Source organism: Silurus aristotelis (genome assembly GCF_946808225.1).
Source record: "Silurus aristotelis genome assembly, chromosome: 16".
NCBI lineage: Eukaryota > Metazoa > Chordata > Actinopteri > Siluriformes > Siluridae > Silurus > Silurus aristotelis.
In genome coordinates, this window is record NC_139589.1 from 4,861,032 (window position 1) to 4,874,932 (window position 13,901).

The window sequence follows — 13,901 nt, forward strand, 5'->3', positions numbered from 1 at the left end:
CAATGACCATTTGGATGATCCAGAGGAGTCATGGGAGAAAGTCATGTGGTCAGATGAGACCAAAATAGAACTTTTGGGTCATAATTCCACTAAACGTGTTTGGAGGAAGAAGAATGATGAGTACCATCCCAAGAACACCATCCCTACTGTGAAGCATGGGGGTGGTAGCATCATGCTTTGGGGGTGTTTTTCTGCACATGGGACAGGGCGACTGCACTGTATTAAGGAGAAGATGACCGGGGCCATGTATTGCGAGATTTTGGGGAACAACCTCCTTCCCTCAGTTAGAGCATTGAAGATGGGTCGAGGCTGGGTCTTCCAACATGACAATGACCCGAAGCACACAGCCAGGATAACCAAGGAGTGGCTCTGTAAGAAGCATATCAAGGTTCTGGCGTGGCCTAGCCAGTCTCCAGACCTAAACCCAATAGAGAATCTTTGGAGGGAGCTCAAACTCCGTGTTTCTCAGCGACAGGCCAGAAACCTGACTGATCTAGAGAAGATCTGTGTGGAGGAGTGGGCCAAAATCCCTCCTGCAGTGTGTGCAAACCTGGTGAAAAACTACAGGAAACGTTTGACCTCTGTAATTGCAAACAAAGGCTCCTGTACCAAATATTAACATTGACTTTCTCAGGTGTTCAAATACTTATTTGCAGCTGTATCATACAAATAAATAGTTTAAAAATCATACGTTGTGATTTCTGGATTTTTTTTTTAGATTATGTCTCTCACAGTGGACATGCACCTACGATGACAATTTCAGACCCCTCCATGATTTCTAAGTGGGAGAACTTGCAAAATAGCAGCGTGTTCAAATACTTATTTTCCTCACTGTATATATATATATATATATATATATATATATATATATATATATATATATATATATATGTGTGTGTGTATATGAATATGTGTGTGTGTGTGTGTGTGTGTGTGTGTGTATCCTTATACATATACAGAAATAACAAATACTTATTTAGCAGTTGAGGGAGATTCTGAGTCATGAGTTAATTGTGTGTGATTTGACAGACTGCAGGTTTAACAGATTGTAAAAGGGATGGCTATTCCCCCTTTCATTCTCTGTAAATATTTCATAGAATGTCTCCCAATCTCATGCTGACTATGTCCACTGGAGGAACGTAAAAATGTGAAATGGCAAAAGAAAGCAAAACATATACTGTAGCGTGAACTAAGCAGCTCAATCAGGCTCTGAATATCTGCATCGACCCCTCCCTTTATTTCTCTCTCTTGCTCTCTCTCTCTCTCTCTCTCTCTCTCTCTCTCTCTCTCTCGCTCTCTCTCTCACAGTAGTACCTATTCATTTCGTCCCGGTCTCATTCCCTGCTCAGCCCGCCCTCTTTTACCAAAACACACTCAGTGCACCACTCTCTTAAAACTTGCAAACCAATTTGATTGAGTATCTTTTTATTTCTTGGGCACTCAGCAAAGTCTCTCTCAGATACACACACCCAGCAACACACACTCTCTGGACAGGGTCCTACAGTTTGTGGTTGCCTCTTTCAATTCCGTGGACCATTTGCTCTGAGGTAGGAGATGGAGACAGGCGTGAGAGTCTCAGTGTGAGTGTCTACATGCATGAATGTTTATTAGGTGAAATGGTTTTGTGGTGATTTTACAATCTCTGAAGTGTTCGCTCCCCTTGTAGATTGTAACAGTCATGCCGTGTATGAAATTTGCTTGTTACTGTGCAAGTCTTTCCGTTGTAACCGTGCATGTGTTCCGTCCAGTTGTGTACTTTATAAGCTGTGCATCAGAGTTGGTCATGCATGGTCATGCAGCTGCAAGGGTGAACATGCTGCTTTTGGTGTTGCAATTACACCACTTTTGTTAGAAACTTGTGCAGACGTGAATTTAGAAGAATAACTCGTCAATGTAGCTGTAAAGCATGATCTGATGAGATTTCAATCGAGATATTAGGATATCACTTGGGTTAATGTAATGGGATGTGTGCATTACAGTGATGTGTATGTACTCGTTTCTGTACAGTGCTGTTCTGGTTTTAGTGTTGATCTTGCAGCTGTAGAGTCAGCAGCAACTCCTGCTATCTGAATTAGCTCAAGCCTATTAAACTGTCACACAAATGTGTTTCTCCACCCCCGGGATCTAGACCTTCACACACTCTCACACACACACACACACACACACACACACAAACACATTCACCCAGCCAGACCACCACACACCATTCTCAGTATCATCCTTCGGGGTATAGGCTTACCACTTGAATCTTCACCCCCTCCATAAAATCCAATTACAACTTGTGGGTGGTCAGATCATTTATTTGTGCAACATTAGTAATATCAACATCATCACTCAAGCGAGATACTCTGTGCCTTAGTTACAGACCATCACATTAACCCTGAGCTTATTTCCTTTATAGACCTCCAGAGTTGTTAAGTTGTTAAAATGCTATTCCCATTCGTAGCGCATTGATCACTGCATGATCGATTAACTTTGCATGTCTCTTCTGTCTCACTCCAAAGCTGCTAAAATATTTTTTTTCCATGGAATGGTTCATCGTTTCCAATGGCTTCTGGGGGAAAGGGCATATGGTTCATAAGTTGACCTAACACAGGTGCATCTGCGATTATTCCTGTGCAATGTTGTTCCAAAACATGAACGTTTAAAGAGGTGCCAAACACACCCTGTACTATTGTTCAACAAATGAAAAGACAAAAATACGCTGTATTATTGCCAGTCATGCATGAGCTGGGATACAGGCTGGGATTATAGAATAATTGGTTTCCAGTGTATTTCATGAAAATATTTTACAACTTCATGCCACTGTTTTATGTACAGACAAAATTAGGTGTATTCTGATTGTCATTATAATTGAGGACATTTCTTTACTTCTTTGTCTTTAGTGTCTCCGAGGTCTGACTGTGAGGATTTTCCTGCTAGTTACAGCTCCCGAGACTCCATCCTTAGTCACAAATCCAGCTGGAGAAAGCAGCAAAGAAAAAACAGAAGAGAGAGGTACAAATAATATTCCAGCTTTTTCAACATAACCTCTATTGGATGTGGAAAAAGAAAAAAAACATATTAACACAAATAATGTGGTTTTAATAAAAGTCATATTCAATCGATATGTAACAGATTATAAATAAAGGTGTTGGGATTATCATATTTTACCAAATGTGTTATGAATTTTTTTTATTACAAATGTATTTGAAAAGTGATCATGTACAATTTTTAACATAAATGTTTCCATTTGATGCATTATTTTATTTAGCCAATGGCTAGTTTTCATCCGTGGTCCCTTGGAGTGTCACTAACACTAACTACAAATTCTTTTATTTCAAACATTGTTCACATACTTATGGGTTGAATGATACACATTTATCACAGTTTTGCATAATTTACATCTCAAATAATGAAAGAGTTTTAATAAAATGCACGTTCCATGTCAATCTTTTTCAACCACTCGATCAGATGACTTCCAATAAACGTCCATATAACCCATGTAACGTTACCAAATAAGCCAAACTTACTACAATATGCATGATCAAATGACTGTATATGGATTTTATGCCTTCGAGTGATGCAGTGGAAACACCCCCTGTTTTATACGAGTCTATACTTACTCCAGCATACTGAAAAATATTTGCTCATCAAGTTCCACAGTGCAGTCTAGTGGCTTATTCATATTCAGAAGTACACAGACAGTGATAGCATTGCATTGTGCAGTATGAGAAAATCATTGCAAAATGAAAGAATTTATGGCTGATAAGCTTAAATGGAATCTTTAAACTAAAGTATAATACAATTTCAGTTGATATATAGTATATATTAATGGCTGTATGAGAGAAGAGAACTTGGAGGTTTGTCATGAGTAATTTTAAAGTCTAAATCAAAATGTAAGAAGTAAAAAGTTACCTTTATTTACTGTATTTGTACTTTGTACTTTTTTAATTTAATTGTATTTATTTATTAGTATTTATGAGTATAGTATTTTAATAGAGCATAAATGCATTAAGATAAAACAGGTAATAGTAACAGTGTACAAATACTCATTCGACTAAATAGAAAACAATGGTTTATAGTTTTGTTATAAACGCGTACGAAGAGACAAAATAAAATAGAAATAGACGACAGTGCATGTGGAAGGCTAAATTTCCTCCTTTAGTAATTTTTTTGAAAACTCTGGATCCGTGTGAGTATGAACTCTGAGGTTTCGTCTTTTCTACGACCCATCTTTGTCCATCAATGATGTACTCAAATTAGTCAATTTCAAGATGACTCTGCTCTTCTGAAGTAAATCACTTCTATTGAGTTTAAAATAAAATAAAACACATTTGCAAGCTAATTGAACTATCAGTCATTGTTGAATGGCTAATCTGATGATATAACTAAAAAAGAATTCACAAGAGATCACACTCTTAGTGTTTTACATTTGATGTATGATGTTGCCTTCTTCTCAGGCTTGGTACAGACAGGAGCAGCACTGGCAGCAGAGAAAGAAAGCAGGTGACCTCGGGTCTTAACAGAAGAACAGCCATGCGCTGCACCACACTGCTGTGCATCCTGGCAGGTGTGCTGGCCTACCTGGTCATGGGAGCACTGGTCTTTCACTACTTAGAAACCCCGTATGAGGAAGGAGTCCACATCAAGCTTCTGGATACCAGGCGGGAATTCCTGGACAATTATACTTGTGTGAGCCCTGATATGCTCCAAGCACTGATAGAGGTACAGAAATCAGAATATGCAGTTGTTTCATTTAAATTAGGTGGATAAATTAATGTTGATCTAATTGATCTAAGTGTGTCCATTGTCCTTTTATGTCTCAAAGAGTAAACCACTATTATAGGTATATAAAACTTCAAAAGAATGACTGAAATTTAACACTGTAACTTATAGGAAACAAATTAAGTAGTATTTGTGAACAGTTGTGCTGTTTTATGTTACAATTGCATACACAGATTACAACATTTTATTAATGCACACATTTCATGTAATTTTTCATTAACAGTAAATCTCTTCTGCATGTCACTGCTCTTCCATGCAGTGAAACATGAAAGACAAAATTGAAAGACATTGTCTTGTCCCATTATGCATAATGCAAAGATATGCTCTGCAAGATGGCGGGGTGATGACATAATACAAGTATATTTTCATTCACCAATTTGCTGATTTTGCTTCCTAACGACCAGAAGAATTTCATTACAGAAAAACACTTTAAGAGGCAACTGTACAACTCAAGAAGCAGCCAGAAAGCCAGTCTATGCCAAAACTTCAAAAAGCAGTAAAATGAAGTGTGGCTCTTAGCAACAAATCCAGTTCAAATAAATAGAAATCTTCATGTGGCCAGGTTGTTTATACAGTAAAATGTCATGCTTGCAGAGTATGGTAGCTTAGTTGTAAGGCATTTGCCATTGGATCTGAAGGTTGTGAGCTCAAATCCCAGCCATACCAAGCTGCAACTCTTGGATATACTCAATATACATATAAATTATATGCTTGTACACATAGCATGCATAAGCATACACAAAAGCATACATATTAACATACATAAAAATACAGTAAAAGTATACAGGAGGCCATTTTTGAGACATTTTAACTCAAATCTAAACCCTATTGTTTGACAAAATAATAATAATAATAATAATAATAATAATAATAATAATAATAATAGTACATCTAAAAAAGAAGACAAAAAAGAATAATTTTATAATTTTAAATACACTTAGCTGCCCAATTACAAATTACACCTAGTGGTTAAGGCTCTGGGTTACAGTATTATTTATTATCAGGTGCAAAAGAAAATGGACAATGAGATAAGATAAGATAAGATAAGATAAGATAAGATAAGATAAGATAAGATAAGATAAGATAAGATGGGGTCATTTCTCTGTTACAGCACAAAGAAAAAATAAATGCAAAAATAAAATAAAAATAGACACATACTATAGTATACAGTATATACACAACACAATGTATAAATACAAATAAGGGGGAAAAAAGAGACCACTAGTAATTGGTTACACACGTATTGCAGGTAATTACTAGTGGTAAACAATATGTGGCTGCCCAACCATAATGTGCAGAGCTGAAGGAATCACTTGGTGTTATGTTTAGTTTAGATTGGCTGTCAACTCTCATTGTTACACTAATGACATTTGACCTAAGTTAATTAGAGAAAAAAATAAACCTGATGGCTGGTGATATTTTCATTGCCACAATTTCAGCCCATGGATACCCGATGACGCCTTATACACAGTAATCTGATCAAGCGGAAGGAATGCCAGGATGGTGTGTACTCGGTTGCTGTCTAAACATGCCAGCCGTCTAAACTATTATTCTTTATTCCTCTGCAGAAGGTTACAGATGCCATTGGGGCTGGGGTCGACCCAAAGAACAATGACACGTTCAGCAGCAGCTGGGACCTTGCCAGTGCTTTCTTCTTCTCTGGCACTATCATTACCACCATTGGTATGGCATTTCCACAATGCTGCATGAGCCCTGTTCCCTTTTAACTGCCAGCCATTGGCCTGCATCATGCATTGTATGGATTGTTCACCTTCCAAGTTCTCTATAAATATCAGGGCCTCGAATCACATAGCGTTTTCCTGTGGGCTCCAGGTTATGGGAACATCTCCCCAAAGACACAGTGGGGTCAGCTGTTCTGTATCTGCTACGCCCTGGTGGGGATCCCCATGTTTGGGTTCCTGCTTGCTGGAGTGGGGGACCATTTAGGAACTGGGCTGAGGAATGCTATTGCCAAGATTGAGATGCTCTTCCTGGTGAGAGACTGAGATGATTATGATAATGAGGATGCAATTGCATAAATTATCAGTGACTAAATTACCCTTTACACTGGCACATATTTCATTAGATACTTTATAAATTTTCGGGCTACCATAAATACATTTATATTCATACGTTTTTCTTTTAAATTATCTTGTAAATTTTCTTCTGTTTTGATGCTGACAGAAGTGGAAAGTGAGTGCTACTATTGTTCGCATCATCACCGCTGTGCTGTCCATCCTGCTGGGCTGCGTACTCTTTGTCTTTGTGCCCACTCTAATCTTCCAGGAAATCGAGAGCTGGTCCTTGCTTGAATCCGCCTACTTTGTAGTCATCACCCTCACCACTGTGGGTTTTGGGGACTATGTGGCAGGTATAGTTCAGTTTCCATTGTGTTTTTTATCAATTGGAACATGTTTTGTACATTTCTATTCATTAGAAATGTTAATGTAGTGTAAAATATTCATGCTCAAGGTTCCAACAAAAAAAAAAAACAAAGATAGATAAGGAGCAGGTTAGGTAATTTACACTGCAAAAAGATGTCTTCAGTGGAAAATGTTCTATACTGTCAAACATATGAAGTATTTCTTATTATAAGTTTACAGTGAACCAGATATTAAACCATTAAAGACCATTAAATTAAAGACCATTAAAGACCATTAAACTCATTTCTAGACATTATCACTCATTTGATAAATCATTTTGCTTCTTTATATATATATATATATATATATATATATATATATATATATATATATATATATATATATATATATATATATACAGTGAGGAAAATAAGTAGTCAATTTCCCCGTAACCCTTTCCAGCCTTGTGGAGGTGTACAATTTTGTCTCTAGTGTCTTTGGACAGCTCTTTGGTCTTGGCCATGTTAGTAGTTGGATTCTTACTGATTGTATGGGGTGGACAGGTGTCTTTATGCAGCTAACAACCTCAAACAGGTGCATCTAATTTAGGATAATAAATGTAGTGGAGGTGGACATTTTAAAGGCAGACTAACAGGTCTTTGAGGGTCAGAATTCTAGCTGATAGACAGATGTTCAAATACTTATTTGCAGCTGTATCATACAAATAAATAGTTTAAAAATCATATATTGTGATTTCTGGATTTTCTTTTTTAGATTATGTCTCTCACAGTGGACATGCACCTACGATGACAATTTCAGACCCCTCCATGATTTCTAAGTGGGAGAACTTGCAAAATAGCAGGGTGTTCAAATACTTATTTTCATCACTGTATATATATATATATATATATATATATATATATATATATATATATATATATATATATATATATATATATATTCAGCTATTATGTGTTTGTTGAGTGAACGCAGCCACTGTTTCTTTCTTAAAGCAGTCGTTCTCTAAATTCTGGCAGCAAGCAGGACAGATAATGGCAGGGTTGTCAGGGGTTGCTTTAAAAAAAATTGCCTGCTGCTCCTAAGATATATTGTTTAAGTGCAAGTGCACACAGTATTTCTATTACATCCACTGTTGATACAGTTTGTTGTAAAGATTGGCAGAGGGAAAGGGGGATTATGGAATGAAACATGTCTGTATATCATAAACCTGTTTATATGGTGTCCTTATTATTTACACAAATGCCAAGAAAAAAAAGGGAAATGTGTTTTTCTTTTTCCAAATTTGTGTAGCTAAATTCAGATATTTTGTTTTTGGGTAGTGGTTTAGCTGGATATTTTGCTGAAACCTAGCAACCCTGTTTAAAACGGCCCAGAATGAGCTGCTAGACTTGCATTCTGGTTCAGTGTCTGTTGTCAATACTCAGCTGCTTTTTCTCAGTTGCCTATAGAATAAGTAAAAATTTATTTTTAATGTGGTCCTACCTCTCCAAAAGATCTCTCTGTTGGCTTTATGTCTGGCTTTGACTCAGCTGTTATCATATTTAGTCTGGTATAAGTCATGTTATTACTGTTAACCTCTTATGTAGGTGATGGAGGGGCTGAAGGCACAGACCACTGGTATAAACCTCTGGTGTGGTTTTGGATCCTACTTGGATTGGCTTATTTTGCTTCCATTCTCACCATGATTGGCAACTGGCTACGAGTCCTGTCGAGAAAGACCCGTGCTGAGGTAATTTGCAGATGAAACTAGTATTGTGTATGGATGCCATTAAGTTTATTCCTCATCTTACTAAGAACAATGCACGACGGTAAATTGAAGCAACTGGAATTCTTGCCACAGTTAAAATCACTGTCCAGATCTGCTTTGTATAAGTATTCACCTCGTTGAACATTTCTACATTTATTAGTTGCGTCCTGGAACAAATTAACTCTAACTTAATGTTGAAGTGTATTTTGAAAAAATATTGTGTCAATATAGTATGCTAAATTTTCTATTTTATTAGGGGTGTAACAGTACACGTACTCGTACCACACTTTTTTAGTACAAAGCTTTCGGTTCGGTACGCATGCACCGAATGCAGTTCTATTGACCTGCAGAACATAGTTATAATCTGAATTCCCATAGGATGTTTTAAGTGGCGGACCACAAGTTGGTTTAGTCTCCGCTTTGCACTTTGAGCACATCTGTATTACCTGAATTAAATGAAGGCTAACAAATTTAAACTATTTTTTATTTATTTCATTGTTTAGCATTTCTTCCCCCTAAATGTAAGAAAATTTAACCGAAAAATTAAATTAAATAAAAAAAAAAAAATATATATATATATATATATATATATATATATATATATATATATATATATATATATATATATATATATATATATATATATAGCGCAAAGTCAAAAAGACTTTGCCTCACTGACCTATCCCCTCTTTACCTGATCTCTGATGAGTTTTGGATGTTGGCCATCTAAGAGCAGTTTTATAATAATACATTTAATGGTTTAATATATTGTTTATAACCAAACCTGATTGATTTCTTGGTCCTAGATTTGTGTTTGTGCTTTATTTGTATACTAAGAGCACTTTTATAGCACACAGATGGACTCCGTTCAACTAATTATGGGACATTTAATGGTGATCGGTTTCAATGGAATTCAATTAGGGTTTCTAAGTCAATGGGGTAAATACTTATACAAATACAAATATGTTTTCATTAGTAAACTATTTTGATTTTCTCAGTCTCTAAATGATGATTTAATCCCAATTAAATAAACCCAATTGAATCCAGGTTGATTAGTTCAGTGGGTGGGAAATACTATGAAAGACTGCATAAATCTGTAAAACATAGATTCTTTAATATAAGTTCATATATATTTCAAATATAATTTTATGGAAATAAATAAATAAAAATTTCACTCAATGACACTCCTCAACTTTCCTTTTATGGTACATATTGTAGATTATTGATCATATGTACCTCGAAGGAAGTTAATCACTCACTTTGGACTGCGTCCAGATCAATTTGTCTCCAAACCTTGTCCTGCCTGGTGCTATATTATCTATTCTTTTATTGTTTTTATAGAATAAAAACTCTCTAAATGTTTCTATTTTGCAGATGGAAGGTCTAAGAGCCCATGCCACTGACTGGACGCAGAACATCCAGAACATGTCTGTCGACTTCCGCATCTCTGGCAAACTGGACGACCCATTCAAGCGTAGACGGAGAAAGCGTCGCCATGGTCACCGCAGTCAGGGAAACAGCCAAAGTGCTCATGGCAATGTCGGTCAAGGAAAAAACAGGAGACGAGACGACGACTATTATGACGACCAATCTGAATCTGGATCTGGATCCTCATACTCATATACATCCAATGAATCAGACTCGGATTCTGAGGCAAGCTCAGAGGCAACCCAGACAGAAAAGGTGCCAGATGTGGTTGTGAGGAAAGAAATAACAGACCCCACATTCTCACAGCCATTGGATTACTTTGGAGAAAATTTAGCTTATATTGATGAGTCCTCAGATGCTGTTAGCGGCAAACTTCACCTGGACCCGCTCCTGGACAGGCCCGAATCTAAAACAGCTGCACTTCACAGGGCTAAGAGGAGACGTCCCAGGAGACCGGCAGGAAAAAAAACACCCAAAACTAGCCCAACCAAACAGCAGCATATGGCACCTAATGGAGGAATTCTAATAACACCACCCAATAACACCCCACCTGCTTCACCAGACCATTAACTAGTGGCCATCCATTGTGAGGGAAAGGTGCTCCCTCAGAAGTGCATTTTAGGGACCGTTGGATACACTGGTTTACACTTTTCCTGTTGTCAATGTGTATGATTTAATGTTAAAGAGAGAAGCGGAAGTAAAATATTTTCTGATGACACAAGGTGGGCACTTAGCCATCACCCATGCATAGACTCCAAAGCTCTTAGCTCCATCTGCTGGCTGTTTTTGGTGCTGGATTGCCTTTGTGATACACATTCAGTGCATTCAGCTCTTGTCTCAGTGGCCTTCAGTCTGCTTTAATGCTCTTTACAATTTCTCAATTAAACTGTGCACTGTAATGCACATTCTCTGCCGTTACATTCTGATGCCTATTACTGACCCAGGAGTTTTAGTCCTTGTGCCTTTTGGTGCCTCACGCTTTTTTTTTTTTCCATATGATAATTTTTTAAAACTCACCCAGATGTAAAGATGACCACACTAATCAGTGATTACATTTTGGAACTAAAATAAAGCAAAATTTTATCTGACAGAAAGACGGTTTGTATATAAGATAAAAAGGTTATTGATTTTTTTGCCATTTCTCCTTGGTAGATCAGTGATTAAGGCTCTGGGTTACTGATTGGAAGGTCAGGGGTTCAAGCCACGGTATCACCAAGCTGCCAACCTTGGGGCCCCTGAGCAAGGCCCTTAACCCTCTGTGCTTCAGGAGCGCTGTATCATGGCTGACCTTGCACTCTGACACCTGCTTCCTAACATTGCTGGGATATGGGAAGAACTTTTTTTTTACTGTGCTGTAATGTACATGTGACAAGTAAAAAACGTCTTTCTTTTATTTCTTTTCTTTCTAAACTCAAAGTTTCTGCTTTTATTATCTAGTAACTTCAGTTAATGTGCTAAATTCAATTTGTCTACATTAATGCATTGACGACTCCTGAAATGTTTTTAAAACTTCCAACTATCAGTAAAAACAGGATAAATGAATAATTTGACCATCTTAAGAAGCCACCATCATTGATAAAAATGTAAACGCGGTAAAGGAAACTAGAGTTCACGTTCACGTGATTGAGCGGCCTTACCCAAATAAAAAAGCAGTACAATCCTATAGGATGCCAAAGGACATTAATGGAAAGCTGTCAAAGGAGGACACCAGGAAAAACAATGCTAAACCTCAATCAAACCTCTTCTGTAGATGGATATGCTTTGCAAACTTTGGAGTACATGCACAAACTGCAAATATCACACCAACAGGAACCCCTCATCTCATCTCAGCATGGCAAACCGAATTTCAGAGACATTGTACAAAGGCTGACCCTGAGCATTGTCTGCAGCTAGGAAATACAAAGATAAAAAAAAAAGATGTCTGTATAAAATGTGTATATGCATAATGACATGCATTTCTGACAAGCTGTGCAAGCTATAGAAGCTAAAAAGGATTTGAAGCAGCGTGATTAATTTGACCTTGGCACTGTTAACATCTTGATTCGGTCTCATCAGTAAGTATTGATTCATTTTAAAGAATTAGAGGTTTACATCCATCTACTTACTGTAATATGTTATGGGATCTATAGTCAGGTCTACTGGGCCTTCTGTGGTGAAAAATTGACATGAACAGCTTTAAAAGAAAGATTTTCTAAGGGGATGTTTATCTATCCTTTTGGAAGGAACTATAACATTTAGAGGAAAAGCTACAGCTTATGTTATATAACAAGACTTCCGGATAAAGGGCTTCTCTATAGCAGGACAAATTTAATTTGTATGTCTTGTTTACATTTATTTATTTAATGGATTTTTAACTTAAATGATGATTTAATTAACTATTAACTGTTTAAAGTGAATGTTAGAACTCGAGTTATACAGTTATGTTTCCCAACATTATACAAGTATAAACGCATTCAACGTACAATGTGTCAGCCTAAGAAAATTATGTTAGCCTTGGCAAATTCCCCTTGTGTAAGTCAAATTAAAACACCCGCTGTTATAGCAAAACAATCCTCTTTAGCCTGGCATCGCATCTCAACACTCTGGTATTGATTACTCTCCTCCAACTGAACACACAAGTGTGTTTTATTCCTTATTAATATTTGACTTACAGTTATGAGAGTATCCATCAGATCATATAAGGAGCCATGTACAAAGAAAGCCGTATAAATCCATGATCATTTACCTCACAAGAAATCATCTAAATCTTTATTTATTCACTGAACTAATTATTCACCTATTGATATTTCATTAATTTAATTAAATCAAGTGATTTACTTTTATTTCTTTATGATTTTTAAAGTATTATTCAACTCGAAAATATGTGCTTTCAGTATATACTCATTACAGATCAACCTTGTTGATCGTCAGAATGTTGCCTTTTGACTCAGGATGCTTGGAGCCTGCTCTGGTTAGTATAGATAGTTTCAATAAAGGATCTCATGCTAGACCACTGGTTTGAAGGAGAATGCACTTTATCATCTCTAAACAGCATGTTTTTACATGAAAAATAAATAATGCAATCCATAATGCATGACAGAAATGTAGGTTTGGATGTTCGGGTTGTTGGTGTCTGTCTTACGGAAGTTGCTGTTTCTGATCGATTAAAAAAAAATTCATATCATTTTTCATCAGAAACTGAAGACCTGCAGAACAATCGTATTTCCTGTAATAAAATGTTTGCCCTCAACACATTTTTGTGTTTGTAGTGGTCATCATTTGGGCTGTTTTTTGCAGCTGATACAGATGCTGTGGTTGCTCTATGTGTCTGTGAGGTGTGTGTGTGTGTGTGTGTGTGTGTGTGTGTGTGTGTGTGTGTGTGTGTGTGTGTGTGTGTGTGTGTGTGTGCGCAGAAGCTTAAGTTGAATAGCCTTGTGATATACACGGCCTGACACATCTACAGATACCTGCTGTTTTTCTTCTGCTTCTGCTCAAGCCAGACTATCACCTATTCACACTGTGCACTCTGCACTGAATCAGTGATTCCCTTCTCTTCTGCAGCTCAACTCACCCTTTATTTTGTTTCCTCTCTTTTC

At 37.0% G+C, this 13,901-nt stretch overlaps 1 protein-coding gene across 2 annotated transcripts; it reads left to right on the forward strand.

Moving 5' to 3' along the window:
- The first annotated feature begins 1,241 nt into the window (after positions 1-1,241).
- On the forward strand, positions 1,242-13,559 carry kcnk4b (potassium channel, subfamily K, member 4b). Of its 2 annotated transcripts, none has more exons than XM_083563789.1 (8): positions 1,242-1,580; positions 2,886-2,997; positions 4,443-4,707; positions 6,336-6,450; positions 6,601-6,761; positions 6,952-7,138; positions 8,738-8,880; positions 10,273-13,559. In XM_083563789.1, exons 3-8 carry the CDS (start codon positions 4,519-4,521, stop codon positions 10,894-10,896), a joined length of 1,419 nt encoding a protein of 472 aa, XP_083419915.1. In that variant the 5' UTR covers positions 1,242-1,580; positions 2,886-2,997; positions 4,443-4,518; the 3' UTR covers positions 10,897-13,559. The 2 variants fall into 2 exon arrangements, with proteins under 2 accessions (XP_083419915.1, XP_083419916.1); XM_083563790.1 differs by having other exon boundaries at positions 1,308-1,547.
- Positions 13,560-13,901: the final 342 nt, after the last annotated feature.